Genomic DNA, 17,688 nt, shown 5'->3' on the forward strand with positions numbered 1-17,688 from the left:
GTGGTACTGGCTGAGCAAGTTGCTTACCCAGCCCCTTCTCCCAACAGCACACCATTTGACAGGTCTCATCACTCTGCATCACTCTGAGAAGGGGGCCAAAAAAGGCACTACATCAACAGAAATAAGAGGCAGCATCATGCAGCAGCAAGAGACTAAGCACCACACGCTGCCATTTAATGGAGAAAGATGATGCCTGCAGTCTTTCTAAGGGAAATTTTCAGGGGGCTGATTGCAGCTGCTATGACAACAAGGGGGAGGATGCGATGTCACACCATGACCCGAGCAACTGCCCTCGTATCGTCCCAGTGCACGGCTCGACTCGCCAGCTGGGAAGCCAGTGGAGACCTCATTAAGTGCATCTGTTCAGTAATTACTACAACTTTCCCCTCACCACGCTTCCAACTTTGCACACAGCTACTGATGTAATCACGAGAGTTAACCTCCCTGGCCTGAATATTTTGAGCCTGTAGCTATCGGAAAACTGGGAATCAAGTTTCAGAAAGATCACTAGATACAACCTCTGTCACTGGGCAGGGAGAATTTGAGAGGAAAAAATATCAGCAAAATCTTGACAGAGTCTTGGAAGCAATCTGTGGTAAAGCTGCCTGATTTACCTTCCTTTGTGCATACATCAGCCTCTTCTCTAACCTACAGCAGCGCACATTTCTACCAGCAAAAACTGTCCAGAGATGCATCCTTTGCTCATTTAAGTCACTGAAGGTCTCCCAACTGCAGTGGAGTGATGCAAATTTAGTGCTGGCCAGGATCCCACCTTTTGACTTGATTTGCACTTGTACAAATAAGCACAGGATGCATCCAGGAGCTTTCTGCTTTGTTACTCATGCATTTGGAGAAATGAGCTTGAATTTACACTACAACAGGAGAATGGGGCAGTTAGCACAACAGGAGGGTTTAAAATAGAAGATTTGAAGCAGAGATGCAAATCCTAAAAGGCTATTAGGTTTGAGAGCTCCTAGACTCTGGTCCTCACACCAGCAGTACAAACAAGATGCAGACCTCTGGCTTTCGACACAGGAGAGGGAGCTGGCTGGGGCTGCAAGTGAGGGAACGCTTCTCCCCATCAAAGCCTGCCTGCTCAGAAATGGGCCTGGCTGGCTGCCTAAAACTGAGCACAGAGGAATGCTTATTTGCCTGCTTATTTGTTTTCAACTTTGGTTGTTCTAGAGTCTGAAATTTGTAATTAATCTCAGTGTATCAATCCAGAAAGCACTGGGAGCAGGACAAGTTGGCCGAAGACCAGAGAGAAAATAAAAGTGGGAACAATGACATTTTACACCATGGTAGAATGGGGTCCCTCCTGATACAGAACAACCATCATTTGTTGTCTAGAGAACTGACTGCACTTCCTTCCCTCACAAGGTAGGAGTGGGGGGATAAATGGCACAGCAGGTATGGGATCCGAAGCAAAGGAAATGGCAGTCTTCATTTCCAGCCACGTACTTCCATCTTTTGCCCTCTTTGCACCTTGCACTGGGGTCCCAGTGGCCCACAAGCCTAGTTATCATAGATATTTCCCACTAGTGCATCCTATTCCCAACAGACTGACTGGCTCAGGCCTTTTGGTGATGTTAGTCCTGAAGGTAGATCCAGACATGACAGACTGATCACCAAGACCCAGACATACGCAATTCACCAACCTCCACAAACATCATGTAAATAATTTTTCAAGAAGCAGGAATGCTTCTGGACAGTGATGTTAGTGACTTTATGCATCAACATCTCTCCGCCTCATGCAGGGCTCTGGAGGTTATTTTGCTCTACGTGGAAGTCAGCTACCGGTAACAGCAATGCCCATTCACTCATGTCAAAACTTACTGCCAAGTTCTTGCCATTCACAGCTTCTGAGATAAATAAAATCAAGAGGAGGAAAGAAAATAGTAGTTTTGATGTGACCCTGCCACAGTGATCTGCAATCTGAGTGTGATCCAGTGCGTGCTGCCTATGAACCTGGACTGCAGGCCTGCAAAGAAGCTCAGAGGGGAGAGGTCAGCCCCAGACACCCACTGTGTTTTGGGATGCCAAGACACACACAGCAGAGCACAGCTGTGAGCAGCAGGTAGGAGTGGTAAGGCAACTCATCCACAGAAGTAAACAGGCTGAGATCCATGAAAATACTGCCAAGCTCCTTGCCATGCAAGAACCAACACTGCAGTCTTTTCAGAGATCACTTAGCTCACAGCAGTCCACCCTGAAACACCGATGGTAGAGTACCATGTCAAGTCCCTGTAGGGGCCACGGAAATCACCATCTCCACCCCTTTATAAAAGCAACAAGAGGAATTCGTGTTGCCCATCACTATGCTCAGAGGAATGCCACTCTGCACAAAGAACCAGCTGGGTGTCCTACAAACACACATGCCAGCAATGCAGCCTCCCTTCAGGTGAATAATCAAGGCAGAGTAGATGAAAACCACTGTGGTTTGAAACTAAAACACAGCTTTGTAACCCAAAAAGCAGGAAAAAAATCTCAGTTTTTGCTTTATTTCACAATCTATTTGCTTGTAGCTTTCTTCAGGTAAATTTTTGAGAAGTAAGAGAAAGGGGGGTTATTTTCCTTACTAGTTTATTATAACAGCATTAGACTTCGCTAAATCATATCTAACAGTGCCATGTCCTATTGCAAGCTACATTTTTTTTTAATATTAATAAAATTGGATTTCTCAGTTTCTAGATACTAGATGAAAAAACACTCTACTCTTTACACTGAATTGTTACTGCTTATCAGCTTTTATTGAGAAGGTATTCTCAGGGTTTGGTCGGGAGACAGATAGGGAGGGGAAAAAGCAAAGTTTGGGATTTGTGTTTTTGTTTAGTTTTTAAATATTTCAGTTGTGATTTTGTAACAAAGACAATTATACATAGTTTAGGTACAAAGACAAAGAACAGCTATAATCCCCAACAGGAGTGGTTGCTATGCATTCCCCTTTCACTTCTTTGCCAAGGACATTGTTTTTGCACAGGTAGAGATACCTGTGCTACCTTCCCAGGAGTGGACCGACCCCACAGCCATTTCTCCCAGACTTCCTTTGAAGGAACGCTATGAGTGACACGCACACAGAATCAGTGACAGATCTGTCAACATCTTGCAATTACAGCATATTTTCATTCAAACTGACTTTTTTGTGAAAAGAAATTAAGGGCAGAAATAAAGCAAATCTCCATAATAACACACTGTGTGTGCCTGTGTATGGGCTGTGGGAGTCTTCTGCTAAAGCCTGCCTCTTTTGTGGCTTGCAAAGTTGCTGTTGCCCTCAGAAGAATAAACAACTCCAAAAAAGCTGAAAATCAATACACAAAAACAACACAGTTAACTACATTAGGAATTGCTAAAATACACACCTCTCTGGGCAAAATGCAGTACACAAAGAGTGAAACCGCTCTTATTTCCCTGGTTTCTTTCTACAATCTTTATTTTTTATTTTATTTTTTTGAAGTACTTTTTTTAATTTGAATATGGAGATCTTAACATACAGTCTATCAAGAGACTACAGTGGCATTTTCTTTAAAAATAAAACAGGTGACACAGAGTTGAAGGAATTATTTTCTCATTCTAAGAATTCTGAGAATTCTTACTCTAAGAATGCTGAGCTCAGTATCTAGTTTGCTTCCAATCTTTCCCATCCCCAACACATATCAAGACAACACACACACCCTCTCAAGCAACATTTGCTTTGACCACAACAGATTCCTGATATGAACTTGAGGAACCCACAAAGAACCCTACTTTAGAGTGTTCTTCACAGGTTGTACAGTGACAGCCTTACAAGTGATATTGAAATAGGTTTCAAACCATGAACTGCAACCTAAGAAACTAGAAACATTAAGAAAACCTTATTTATTTTTTTTTAATATTTCAAAGTAGGGGCTGAAAATGCCACTAAGCAGGACTCAAATCTCTAGCAATAATTGGAGGAAGAACTTTTGCACATGAAATGGAGCACTGGTCCTCCTAAAGAAACTTTCCTGCAAGGTTTAGAAACAGCTGCTGTGAGCTAAACTAAGTGTTTCAGTTCCACATCCCTCCTCCAATGACACTTGAGTTACAGCAGAACTCCCCATCACTTCAATTCATTCTAACCTATAAAAATAAATTTATTAGATAAATTTGGACAGGACACTTAAAACAGTGTTGCCAGGTGCTTCTGGATATGAAAAGCAGAGAGTGGGAGCTTTAATGAAGTTAGCTCTTAGTCATAGGAAGGTGATAAATGCAGAAAGAAAATATCCTCTTGCTAATGTTTGTGTTTACCATTTTCCCAGGTTTAAAGGCAGTGAATGTTTCTCTGTTTTGCACCTTTAGAGAGATAATTACAGCAGCAAAGTCAATAAGTAACACTGGTGTTCTGATTTAATAGTATTTCATTTACACAGGAGTGATGAGACAAAGTGCAGGACAAAAAAAAAAATAGGCATGAGTTCCTCTTAATTTCTTTTCCTTTAAACTCAGCTGTCATTCTAGTATTTTTTTATTTTTTATTTTTTATTTTACTTTTAGCGCAGGAAAATTTAGCCAAAGTTAAAGAAGAGCTCGAACACAATAACTTATATAATTAGGCTCTGAAACAGACTGAAATCTGAAATCTGCTGACAGAAAGCAAGGAAAATAAAGGTACTGAAGCCTTCATTAGAGACGTATTAAACTTTCTAGAGCAAAAGAAATTGCCTGCTTCATCACAAACAGTCTCGCTAAATGGTGCGCTCTGTAGCTCTGGACCCAGTAAAGGGCTCCCTATAGCTCCACTACAGTCCCTTTATATCACGCTTCTAGTGCCAAAAGGCCATAAGCACAACCTCCAAAACCACACAAGAAATTCTCAGTGCGTGTGGAGCAGCACACCTCAGCGCTCCTCATGGGCTCTGCTAAAACAGTGGTTGGCATCTGGAGGAGAGGGATTTGCAATCAGCTTTCTTTCTGTACAAAGCAATGAGGTATTGGCATACTTTTGCCTTTTAACATTGGAGGCCAGATACTTCCACAGGGATCTGTGGAGGACTTGGGAAGTGCTGAGCTCCCACAGATCTGACGTCCATCCACCAGCACTTGAAATCAGCGAGGGGAAAATTAGAGCTGCCTAGAAGCTGCTCTAAGTTGCCCTGCTGCGTGAATGGATGCTGACCATCTCCAGAGGCAGAAAGTCATAACTGCAGGCAATCAGCCAGGAGCACCAGCCTTCTTCCATTCCCTGGCACCCTCACATTTGATTTCAGGCCTAGGTCTTTCACAAAGATTTTCATTAACTTTAATTGTAAATGATCATTTTCCAGAACACTGTGATCCTTTCTTAGCAATTAGAATAGAGGTGGATTAATGCTGCTTTTGCATGCAAGTGGAAATACATTTATCTCAAGCTAATATTACCCTGTTCCTCAAGAGATTCGGTCTTTTCTCCCAGCTGACATACTTCAATAGCAGGTGCAGCAGCTCAACACTCCCCAAAACCTTCTTGCAGTACCTGAAAACAGCTATTTACACAAAAGCCTTATTTGATCCCAGAAAGTACATACTCATTCCCAACACTTTAATGTTGTTGTCAGATCTTTCGGATACATTCATTTTCTTTAACATAGAGATTAACTAATACATTAACCACTCAGATTTGTCCACCACACTGTGCTGGTAATACTAGATAGCATGTTTACAGTGTTTTCATGGTTATGTGAGTCAATCCAATGCACATCTACCCAGATATAAAAATAAGTGTTATATAACACACAGCTCACAATCAATACGTTGGTTGTGTACATCAAATAGAAGAAAACAGCACATGGGCTACTATGTAACAACTGTCCTAAGAAGCAAAAGAAACTGCAATTGCCTGAGTCATCTGGTCCAAAATTTGGTCTAGTTGTTTTGTGAGCACAAGTAGCAATAAAGACAGCAGAGTAACAAATACAGCAATCCTGCTTGTTTGTTCACGAACAAACAAAATAATTAGGCAGTCATAAATGCTCAGCATCAGCATCTTCGGATAATGTTTTCTACTGGCTAGGCTCAAAAAGGAAATGTTTATCCTCCAGAATGACACAAACTGAAGAAATATCTCTATTAGTAATGATGATGAGAGATGGAGAGATTAAGGAGAGGAAGTTCAAAAGTCAGCATGCTGCAACTTAACCTGTGGAGGCCTACCACCTTCCCAGAGAAACAAACTTGAAGTAGTATATACCTGGCAGTTTCACCTTTAAAATACTAAATGCACATTAACAGATTACTACACAAATATATTTTAGTGAAGCATACATTTCTGTCTCCATTTTTTTTCAGTAAGTTTGATGGTTGCAAAAATAAGTTTTCTGTGAAGCAGAGGATTAGATAAAACAGGTGCCACCTCCCACACCAACAAAAAGCTTACATTCACCGTTATTAGATGAAACCATGACCCAGTTATACTAGTACAAATCAGAAAAGACTCCCAGATTTCACAACTGCAAGAAAGTAGAAGCTCTGCCACTTAAAAGGTATGAGGGGGATTTGTATTGATTGTTTGTTTCACATAAGTTATCCATATATACTAAATTAGATTTCATTTGAAGATTAAAATGCTATAAAAGTGTGTTTTAGGAAGTATTGTGTTTTATATAGCATAGCCTTGTGAAATGGGCAGTTTTAGCAGGGTAGCCTGCTTAGAAAATCCTCCAATTTTAACTTCTGCACAGCAAGACTCCTGGAAAAAACACAGTCACTTGTTGCTTTGAGAAGCCTCACTTTTCCCCAAGACAGTGAACATAATAAATTGTACTCTTCAAACAGCTACAAGAGAAACAAACAGTCCTAAAATTCCTAATCTCTCCTCACATCTTACCCTCCCCCAGCAATTTGTTTCTTGTATTCGAGAGAGGCAATGAAAATGATTACGTTTATTTTTATACAACCTAAGGAGTGACAAAGGGTTCCAGAATTTGGAAACACTTGCTAAAACAACAAAGAAATATTGGAAACAAAACCAAGGCTCCCAAGGGTTGTGTTACTGGGCTCATCGGAAGGAAACACAGCTAGCAGGTTGGAAATACGCAGTCCTGAAACAGTGGCTTTCCTGAGATAAGGTTCTAAAACAAGAAGTTCTGCAAACGGCTCAGTGAACTCCTGCCAAAACCCAGGGAGAGGATTTACAGTGGCTGCATTTCACAGACAAGTTTCTTAGACAGAATTAAATATAGAAGGCATAATGGGAAAAAAAAAAAAAAAAAAAAAAAAAAAAGTTGCAGGGCATCTATACATTTTAAAGGTATGCAGGGAGAAAAAGCAACTGTGAGCAACAGCTGTCTGTTACCTGAAGATGCAAAAAGAGAGGAAAGAAGCAGAAGAGAAAATGAAGGAAAGAAGGGGATTTAAATCCAGCTCACCAATTGTAAAGCTATAGCCATCAATGCTGAAAGTAGCACTCCGGCATTTTTTAAATCCTTCCTTTCTGCTGCTTGGCTCTGTCATGATCCTGCCAGCTTGTCCTTTCAGCAGCAGCCGCTCTCTCCCCCCTGGAAGCAGCGCGCTCGAGCTCGCTCTGAGCTGCCCTTGGATATCTGTGCCAGCACACACACCCAACTTCACACATCTCCCAGCGCGGGGAGCCCAATCCGAGAGGCATGCACCCAGCTGCTCTCTCCTCCCCCAGACGCTCTCACTGGCATCTCAGCGACATGCCTGCCCGCGGTTTAACCACCGGTTAGAGGCTCCGGTACCCAAACCAGCAGCCAATTAGTGAGAAACTACCAAGTCAATAAGCCAGCTGTATCTGTCAAATCTCTGCGTAGGAGTTCCGTGTAAAATTTAAAAAAAAAAAATTTTTTTTGCTATGATCTACCCACTGATGCGCCTCATATTCCCTGCCTTGCTTCAGTCCCTGCTTCTGTGACTCCCCTTGCTCAGGGGGACTTCTGGCTTGCAGCAAATTGTGCTCAGATTTCAGCCCTTCAGATAGAAGCAATGGGTTTTAATCATTCGGGATATAATGAATCAGCCCAAGATTAGAGTACACCATCAATCATCCACTTCTTATACTAATGGCAAGTCTCTTGAAACACAACAAGCAACAGAGTACAAAAGATTATCAGTAAAAACTTAAGTGACTGTGGGAAAACAGCAGAAGTAATTTAGCAGTAATGATGATAAACTGAGTAAAACATATATGCACACATAAAGAGAAGTCTTCCAAGCTCTTCCTCCTCCTCCTGCTGGTTCATCACATGGCTTATAAACCTCTCTGCATTAGTTTATTTTTTTAAGTTAAAAGCTGTGTTCAGAAAACTGCAGCACACCGCTGAGAAAGGAAGGCAGGTCATCCCCTTCTTATGAACAGACAAAATTAAGGGTTAAGGCTGATGAAATTTTCCCAAAAGGCTTGCAGCAAGACAAGTTTTTATAAATAGGTATCTGAGAAAGCACTGTCAATGTCTTAATGATTCCAGTTCACGTAAATCTGTGCAGGGGCCCCCCCACCACACACACACACACACACACCTTTGCTGTGTGTTGGTATAGAAACAGGGCTACTGAAGTGCTCCCATTTTTCAGGTTCCAAAGAACAGAAGTAAATTGCAGGCAAATTCATCAGGTTTTGCACTGTTCCTTGTTGAAATGACATGGAATCACTACTTTTCAGGAAGACTGACATCAAAATTATAGCAGAGAGAGCTTGCTAAAAGCTTGCCCGAGGCAATCCAAAAGGTTTACAAAATATCAGCAAGCCTGGTCTGTGTTTAAAGTATAAACCTCAGTCCTACCTTAGTTTGACAAAAGCTTAAGTTAGATAGAAATATTGCACTCTAAATCCCCTCTCTTCAAAGGATGGATGAGAGTCACTGCTGAGCTCCCATACAGTTGATTTAAATTCCACTTAATTCTAGCCCAGTCAAGAGCCTCAGCCAAACAGACTTAACTTTTCTTCTTTTTAATGAATTGGCTGATCTATAACACAAGACGAGTTCATTAAGAAAAAAGCTGTTAGTGGGTGCATTTTTTACAGAAAGCAGGACCTGGTCTTCCAATTTTCTTGGCCTTTCAGGACTGAAGTGTGAAATAGCAATATCTGAGACACAACAGTTCCATCACTTGCACCTGCAATTATATGTAACCTCAGGAGGGCAGGCACAACTCAGCAGTTTTAAAAAGTTGCTGCTCTTTAGGCAGCTACTGCAATGAAAAATTTTCAAGCAGTTTATTGGACTCCATCATTTAGCTGCCTTTCCTGAACAATATAAAAGTAGCCCAAGTATAAAGTGCTTCTAAGGAATCATTTTCTCTGTCACTGGTTATATAGGTCACTCACCTACATAAGCACCAATGATCTGCCTAGGAAAGCAAAGGCATAGAGAATTACACTGTATCTAGAAAGCATAAAGTTAAGTGTTATCTAAAGGAAAGGTGAAAAGTAGAACTGTCAGGTTTGGTTGTTTGTTTTGTTTGTTGTTGTGTGTTTGTGTTTTTTTTAGGTGTTTTGTTTTTGTTTTGTTGTTGTTGTTGTTTGTATTTTTATGACTGATTTTTATTTAAACGATAAAACATCAGTTCATCAAAAAATGGTGGAAAGATACCAGTGATGATCATGAAGTTTCAGTCAAGTTTCTTATTTCCAGGAGTAGACTTTATTATAAGTCAAACAAAACAAAAAGCCCACAGCCTTGTTTGCTCCCTGGTTTGGACCACGCACTTGTGTAGGAAGCAGGAGAGTTGTATTGGCATTTCTGTTCTCAGGAGAACACCCTGATCACAAAGTGATTTCCACGCTGATCATTTCTCATCCTCATTGGAGCATCACTCACTTTCTAAAGATTACCAGAGAGAAAAGGACTCAGACATTCAGTAGCTGTGCACACCTGGATTACCTTGGAAAGAGACCTTGATCAAGTTCCAATTAATATGAAATTATTACCAATTATTTGAATTAATATGTTTGTGGGTTTTTTTAAGTTCAAAACAATCATCTCCCACAAGGAAGAGAAAAGACAACTACTCAGCAGGGAAAACTGGTAAAATAAGGCTAAAAACTGACCTCCCCTATTCCTGAGAAGTATCCTAAACAGGCTGTTTGCAGTGGGATGCTCTCTCCCTTCAGAACTTCAGAAGTACTCACTTCAGGGTGAAAAGGAACATGTAAGATGGATATATTTTCTTTCCAGCTCCAGTAAAAATATAATCTGGCTCGTCAAAGAATTACCGAATTGTATCAGTAACTTGCTACCTGATCCTATCCAATTTTTCATGTTTTGCTGCTCAGCTCTTGGCTAGATTTCATTTTTGCCATTTACATTCTGCTCTCCTGAACAATCCCTACAGATTCATTTGGGGTACAGTACATTTTCTACCTTGCACTGCCAGGCAGTACCAATATAAATCGTTAGACAGTTCTTGCGGCTGCAGTTCAGTGTCGTGTAGAGCAATCCATGTATGTCATTTGTAAACCACCTGGGGATCCTTTGAGATGAAAAGCACAGTGTGAATTGAAAATATTTATTATTATTGCTGTAAACAGACAAGGTATCCATGGTAACATTTAATTCATCAATACATAAAACAGCAATTATTTTAATATTTTCCACTTCACTTTTTAATGTCTAGAAGAGTTTGCATATTTTCAGGAGGTCTGTTTTAATCAAACATCATATCTAATGAAATCAGTGATCCATCCAAGCTTTCATTCTCCAACATACATGCTAGAGGAAGTCTCAAAAAAAAAAAAAAAAAAGCAGACACCCAGTCACCTAAAACACAAACACAAAACACTGTCTTCCTATCCCCAGGCAGTCCATTTCTTGGAGTAAAAGCAGGTACATGGTTCACACAACTTTGTCTCAGCAAGACTGAAATATTTTTAATTGCACTTTACACCCAAATGTTTCCCCCCCAAAAAATCTGAAAATGAGTTGCATATAGAAAAACTATGTATCAGCTCAAAGTCATGGCTTGTTCTTTCAGTTGCACATCCCTGGCTCTTGTATTGTGAGAAAGAGAAAATGAAAGTGCTAAGTACAACCTTTGCCCCACAGAAGTCAAGGGCAAAACTCCCACTCACTCCTGCAGCTCTGGAGCTCTGTCCTCCCAGTTTTCCATCCCTGTGCTCCTGTTGACCCTGTTCCCTGTGCAATCAAATTTCATCGGAGCAATGATGAATTTATACCTCAGGCAATCATGTGCTTTTGTAGACCGTCACCAAAGTAAACAAAGTTAGGAGCTCTGATTTTTTGTCTTTTGAGAAATGTCTCAGGTACCCTAAATTAATTGACAACTTGAATTTGAATATTAAGAACAAAAATAGGAGATCAGACCAAAGATTCATTTAGCAGTATCCTATATCCAGCTCTGCATCATATATCCATTATTGCCAGAACAATAGACGTTAAGAAAATGGTAAAAGTGCTAGAAATGGTTAAGAACAAGGCAAACTATGGTGACATAATAAATCCAACCAGATATCTTCTGAGCCAGCTGTATTTTCTGTGTGTTCATAGGCTGTCAGAAATTTTCTGTTCAATAAGCTTAAATTCTTCAGCATCCACAGCATCTGCAGCATCCTTCAACAGGAAGGTCCACAGCTCAGATAAACACCGCATGAAAGCGTTTTGCTTTTGAACCTTTCTCCTCCTAGCTACTGGATTGCTCTTCAGTTTACCATTCCCTTTGGTAAGGATATCAATTCTGAAGCCTTCTGACTATATAACCAAAATTGAGGATTAGTTACATGAAGGCAGAGGTGTCTCCAGATTCAGGATTGCCAGTATTGAGAAATCTGTGGGATTATGGGTTCCAGTGCATGGACCACAGAACCACCAGGCAGGTCCTACAGAATCCTGCCTTGGATTCAGGAAAACTTCAGGACATAAGGTGTTCCAAATGATGTTTCCATTTTTCAAAGCAAGTGTTTTTGATAGCAGTCAGAGAGGGCTCCTCTCATCTCTACTGTCACTGTTGCTTGAAACATTTAACATCCCAAAGAATAACTCGGCACTTTTCAGGACTGAACTGGATTCAACAAGGATTGATGAATCTCAAGAAAACACCTTAGGGCCTCAGAGAAGAAGTTAAGCTGAAATCCCCTGGGGTTCTTAGTGTATTTCTCACAAGCAATGTGGTTACATATTGTAGGTTGTTTATGAAGAGACTGCATTCCTCCCTGACAATTTCTTTATTTTATTGTTTCCTAGAAGTACTCCATCTGCATGTTACAATGATTTTATCAGAAGGTGTCACTGTCAGGAATATCCACTACATTTAGATTATTTTTAGGCATGACAGCCAGAAGGCAATATGACTTTTTAATGCTCGTCTGTTCTGATTTCTTCTGCTTGCTTCAAGCTTCACCATTTTCTCCCTTACCAAAGGCAGGCAAAAGGAACAGGCTCCAGTGTACTGGAGCATTGTTTTGGTGTATTTTATGTTTCCAAGCACACATTCATTTTGTGTAATTTAAAATGACATCATACTGTGGGATAAAAATCCAAATGCATCTGATAAATTCTTGGCACAGGAAAGGAAAGAAAAGAGTGGTAATATTATTTTTAACTTGGATTTCATCTCAGCTCTTTCAAGCAGCTGTGCAACTCAAGAAATGCATTGTTTTCTTTAGAAACACAGCAAGAATCTTTATCATCCACTTTTAGGCACCTAGCTGAGATGTCTAAGAGAGGAACCCCAAGGCTACCCTTGCAGTGAGCAGCCAAACCAAAATGTGATTCCAAACTCCTAAAATCTGAGTCGCTCTCCAGAGATCTCCCCTTAGAAGATCAAGGCCTCTAAGATCTCAAAGAGGGAACTTAGTGAGGAGACTGAAGTTAAGCAGTAGGACCCCTGTCAATGGCTTACACTTCTTCCAGATGGCCTGCAGACAGTAACATGGTGAGTTGTGATCCTCATCCAACTAACTGCAATCCAGAAACAGCAAGGTCCATCTTTTGCAATGTATCCAGGAAAAATATAGTATGATACTGTAGCTTGATAATACATCTTTTCAGTGTAATCTAGACATATGCTAAATCAGAAAATGAGAGCATGAAAGGTTTGAAGAATCCCTGTAAATACACTTAGCATGACCTCTTTCCTTCACACACCAAATTGTAGTCCCTAGCACTTTGAAAGCCAAAATCACCCATGCCTGTGGGTGTAGTTCCACTTTCTAAATGAGATTTATTTTTTTTTTAAACAAATAGAATTTCAACAAATACAATTTCAACAACAAAACATTTCTAATGCCCTAATTCCATTCTTGCCTAAGCAGTGTTGCTGATCCAATTTCAATTTGCCTTTATGTTTTAATTTGATTTTTTGGTCTCATTTTGCACACTACTGAAGTATGATTCTCCAATGTAATATGATTCTCCATATTACAGCAGCCATTCTTGAAAGCAATTCAACCAAAATCAGAACCAATAAAAGTTATACCATTACACAACAGAATAAAGCTAGTGGTAACAGTGTCAAAAACAAGTTTCAAAAAAAAATTAATGCTACATGATTTTGCCATGTACACAGCTGACTTCTCACAGCATTCCTGGGACTATCCTGCAATTAAAGCAATAGTGAAAGATTTTCTTTTCCACAAAGATTTCTGATCCTCTTGGTACTCACACCATAAATTTACTTTGTTGGTTGATTTGATTTTGCTCCTTCTCGCTATCCCTCTTAAAAGATCAAGAAAGCATAGAAAGACAGGGACCAGTTAGTGCACACATCCAAATCACTGCATCATATTTGATTCCTTGGCAGTCATCATTGTCCCTGATGCTTTGGGCTGTGGACAGTCACATTAAAAAAAATAAAAATAAAAAAAAAAAAGAATAAAAAATAAACAAACAAACAAAAAACTTATTTCATAAAGTTATTCATTGCACCAATAGAACGTTTGTTTTTTTTGTTTGTTTGTGTAACAGGGGATTAGCTAGTCACCCTCCCAAAGGAGCCAAGAGCATTACTTCTCCCTATTTTTATAAACATTTTATATATGCCTGATTTTCTCTATATTTTATATGTTACTTCTGGTAGAATTTTACACTTTATCCTCTCCAGACCACTACTAAACTAATGAAATGTTTAAGTTGTCAGATTCTCTCTTTAAACTACCTTAAAAAAAAAAAAAAAAAAAAAAACACCTGGGTAAAAATGACAACCTAACACCCTACATGCACTCCAAACCACTCCCTTCCCAAGTCAGCTGTTTCTCCTTCAATCATACAAATATGAGCAAGAAAAACAAGCAACAATTCCAACCGCTCTTTGCAGGTGTCCAAAACTCGACCGCCTTTAATAGCCACACAGTTCCTAGGCACAAGCTTTTTTGGGCAGATCAAGCCGTCCTTGATGTTAAATGAACACAGCTTATATTTTATTTGCAGAACTGGCTGTTCTCTCCTTGTTGATACAGATACACTTGAATAAATGGAAATTAAGCTGCAAAAAGGTGGTTTGAAGCGTACACACAACACACCCACGCAACACACAAGCACATACACAAACACCTTTTCATACCATGTACAATCATAATATAGATGATTGTTCTTCTACAGCTCTTGAGAGAAAGGAGAAAGGCAGAGCAAAGCTGCCTAGTCCCAGGAAAAATTTAATCAGCAAATACTACCCTGAAAGTGAAGAGAAGAGAAGGGGTTTCTACACTATTTACTTCAGGCATATCAGTAAGTGCTGAATTAAAGTGCATGGTCTCTCTGGGTTCCCCATACAGTTAATGCAGAGATGGAGGCCATAGCACAGGGTATGAGTGACCTGTGCCAGACTTAGTAACATTATGTATGCAGCAAATTTACTTGTGTCAAAACTAACCAATTCTATTGCTAAAAACTAGGTTTCAATAATACTTCAATCATCAGTAAGGGAATGCTATTGAAGAGAAGGTTCCTTTTAGTTACATACTGTGAAGGCTAATATTTTATTTCTAATCTAAAGTCAGAGATTCAACAAGCATATTTTTCATAGTTAAAAATCTATTGTTGTCTAAATCCTTAATGTTTATGAGATTTCTTTTTATCTCATTACTTTAATCTGATTTTTTTTAATTATATGAAAGTGAGTGTATTGAGAATTGCTTTCTTTCATGAAATGTATAAAGCTCCATCTTCAAAAAAAAAAAAAAAAGGAAAACTGGTTCAAAAATGTCATACTATTTTAAGCAGGAGAGACCCAATGCATAATATCATTCCATTTGGCAGCCATCTGCCCTTTACTTCCTGCTAACCTAGTCTGTGCTAAATCTCTGTACCACAAATGGCAGCTTTCATCCCAAGACCTCGAACTGTTAGCAAACTACCTTTGCGAAGTGTGGGAAGATTAAAACACTCATTTAGATTCTAAGCATTTGAAAAGTAGGCTCCAGTCTAAGCTAGTCAAGTAGACACCTGCTATAATCAAGAAAGAGGCACAGATACCTCCAGAGATGGAGTCTCTCTACACAGTTTTAGCTAGAGCAGAGAGGGAGCCTAGCTAACTAGCTAATATGTTTGCCTAAAAATTGGGACTGTGACCTTAGTGATGCTGAATCATGCCCAGAATGATTGGTACCAGGAGAGAACCAAGTAATTTAATTTCAGGTTGGAAATAGTAAGCATTCACCATTCTACAGGCTCCTTCAGAATTGCTACCCCAATGACAAAGTGGAAGTTTGTAGTTGTCCGTGCCCAAGCATCATGGCTTTCCAACAGTAAGCTGCCTATTCAAAGTTTGGTAATCTTGTGTCTCTGCACACATATATACAATAAAAAATACAATAAATTTAATAAAACATCAAGTGGACAACTGCCTCCATAAACCTACTTCCTATTGGCATCTTTTTCCCATCCCACTCAAAGACCAAGAGCAGAACAGGTATTGCCTGAAAGCCACCTAAACATCTTTGCAGCCGTGTAAATTATTTACCTTGCGTTAGGGAGTACCTATGGGGGATGAGGGGGGGAAGAGGGAGGGTGGAGAACTCCTTGAAGATGTTCATGTATCAGGAATATTCTTTCCTCATTGTACCTCCAAACACTTGGTGGTACTAGTAGAATCTGGGACTAGCAGAGTCAGTGGATTTTACTATGTGCATGGATGTAAAGCAGTTTGCCTTCTTCATGCAACTCCATCATAGCTCATTATTCAATAAAATGATACTTTACCATTTTTTCTGCCCATAAAATCAATTTCAGTGCCAAGGACACTCAGACTACGTCGTAATATGAGAACTGGTAAGGATCATCACAACCACAACCTTACAATCATAGGCAATAAAAACAAAAACGTTTAGCTCATCTGCTTCTTTAACTGTGCACACCCCAGGCCACCAGACAGTCTCACACATCAAAATAATATACAGACCTTTAACATGAAATTTGCCAAAGAACACTGACAGAAGATCAAAGGCAGGACACCCAAGACAGCAGTAGTACTTTCAGTAGAAGCTTTTTAAGGTGAGAATTTCCAGAAGATTCAAACAAGCCCGCCCCTCTCCACATTTCAAGGCAGATAAAAAATGAATAGGAAAGCAAGTCAACAAGCACAGAAATGGTCTACACTAATCTCACATAAAAGAGAAAACCTTTCCTGACCCCAGCTCTGGGGATGAGTTTAGTGCTGAGAAGCAGAGATTTTCCATTATTGTTGGGAAACATAATTTAGTATAATTGTACCTATATTTAGACCAAGTATCCACAAACTCATGTCTTAAGAAAAGCAGAATTTGTAGTAAATAAGTACACATTTCAGAGAGGTGATGCATGAGGCAATTAGCCTTGACAATTAGCTAGAGAGAAAAACCTTTATGTTGTTATGCTGACAGAAGTACTTGGCATATATTATTGCTGATTAGTAGAAAGACTCTTGAGCAATCTTTCAATTGTCAGTGTCTGATAACAGAATCCTGATACCAAGAGCTCAAACAGAACCAGCAGAGTTCATGAAGCAATGTGGGAAGAAATTAATTTCATTTAGGTTCATGTAGCCTTCCCACATCTCTTGCAAATCTTGGGCCAATAAAATAGTTGTTTATAACCTCTCCATTTGTCAGCACACATCTGCAGCCATATCAAGAGGACAAAGTAAAATGGCCACTATGTCCAGCAAAGCAGGGAACACCCAACATTGATCTATGATTCTTTAGCATTTGGACATGAATAGAAGGATTTATTTCACTTTCATGTTATTTTTAACTCCATTTTTTAAGCAACAAGTGTTGCTGTATTCATGTCGATATAGCATTAGTTTTCTCTTCCATCTATGGAATAGAATCAAAATATTCCTTTTTATGAAGAATCAACTTCTCACAGTAATAATTTCAGTAAATTAAAAGAATTAGCAGAAAGACTGACATTGATTTATTGACCTCAATCTTCATGAAAGTAAAGGTGGGAGAGGCTGATTTTGAGTGAACCAAAGTGAACAGCAACACAGGATTTCCTTATAATCAGCTTTCAGAAGCAGCCAAGTCAGCCATTGATACAAAAGAGAGTGGTTCCCCACCCTTCTCATCCTCCTCCTTGATGCGCTGTCCTGTCTTCTCCTTTGGTACAGCTAATTTGTTTCACTTTAACAGCAAAGACATGCTGAGGCAAGTCAGAAGAGCACCAGAGTTCAGGGAAGGTGCTAAATATTTGGCTGAAATGATGTCAATATTCATACTTGAACACACTGACTTATTTAATATTATATATTTCCTTCCTCCTCCTCCCCTCCCCTCCCCTTTCTTTTAAGGGACTACTC

General features: G+C 39.7%; 1 protein-coding gene across 6 annotated transcripts in view; it reads right to left on the minus strand.

Annotated features, from left to right (window-relative positions):
* PDE1C (phosphodiesterase 1C) overlaps positions 1-17,688 on the minus strand; it is a 369,737-nt gene that overhangs the window by 298,259 nt on the left and 53,790 nt on the right. The window contains exon 1 of one of the 6 annotated variants that reach the window (XM_084509314.1): positions 7,365-7,613. The exons of 4 other annotated variants lie outside the window; for them this stretch is intronic. In XM_084509314.1, the coding sequence (XP_084365440.1) occupies positions 7,365-7,449 (85 nt within the window). In that variant the 5' untranslated portion in view covers positions 7,450-7,613. Of the gene's footprint in view, positions 1-7,364; positions 7,614-17,688 lie in introns of those variants that run through there. One more of the 6 variants, XM_084509316.1, reaches the window with a different exon arrangement.

The sequence above is a fragment of the Aythya ferina genome (genome assembly GCF_964211825.1).
Source record: "Aythya ferina genome assembly, chromosome: 2".
In the NCBI taxonomy this organism is placed as follows: Eukaryota; Metazoa; Chordata; class Aves; order Anseriformes; family Anatidae; genus Aythya; species Aythya ferina.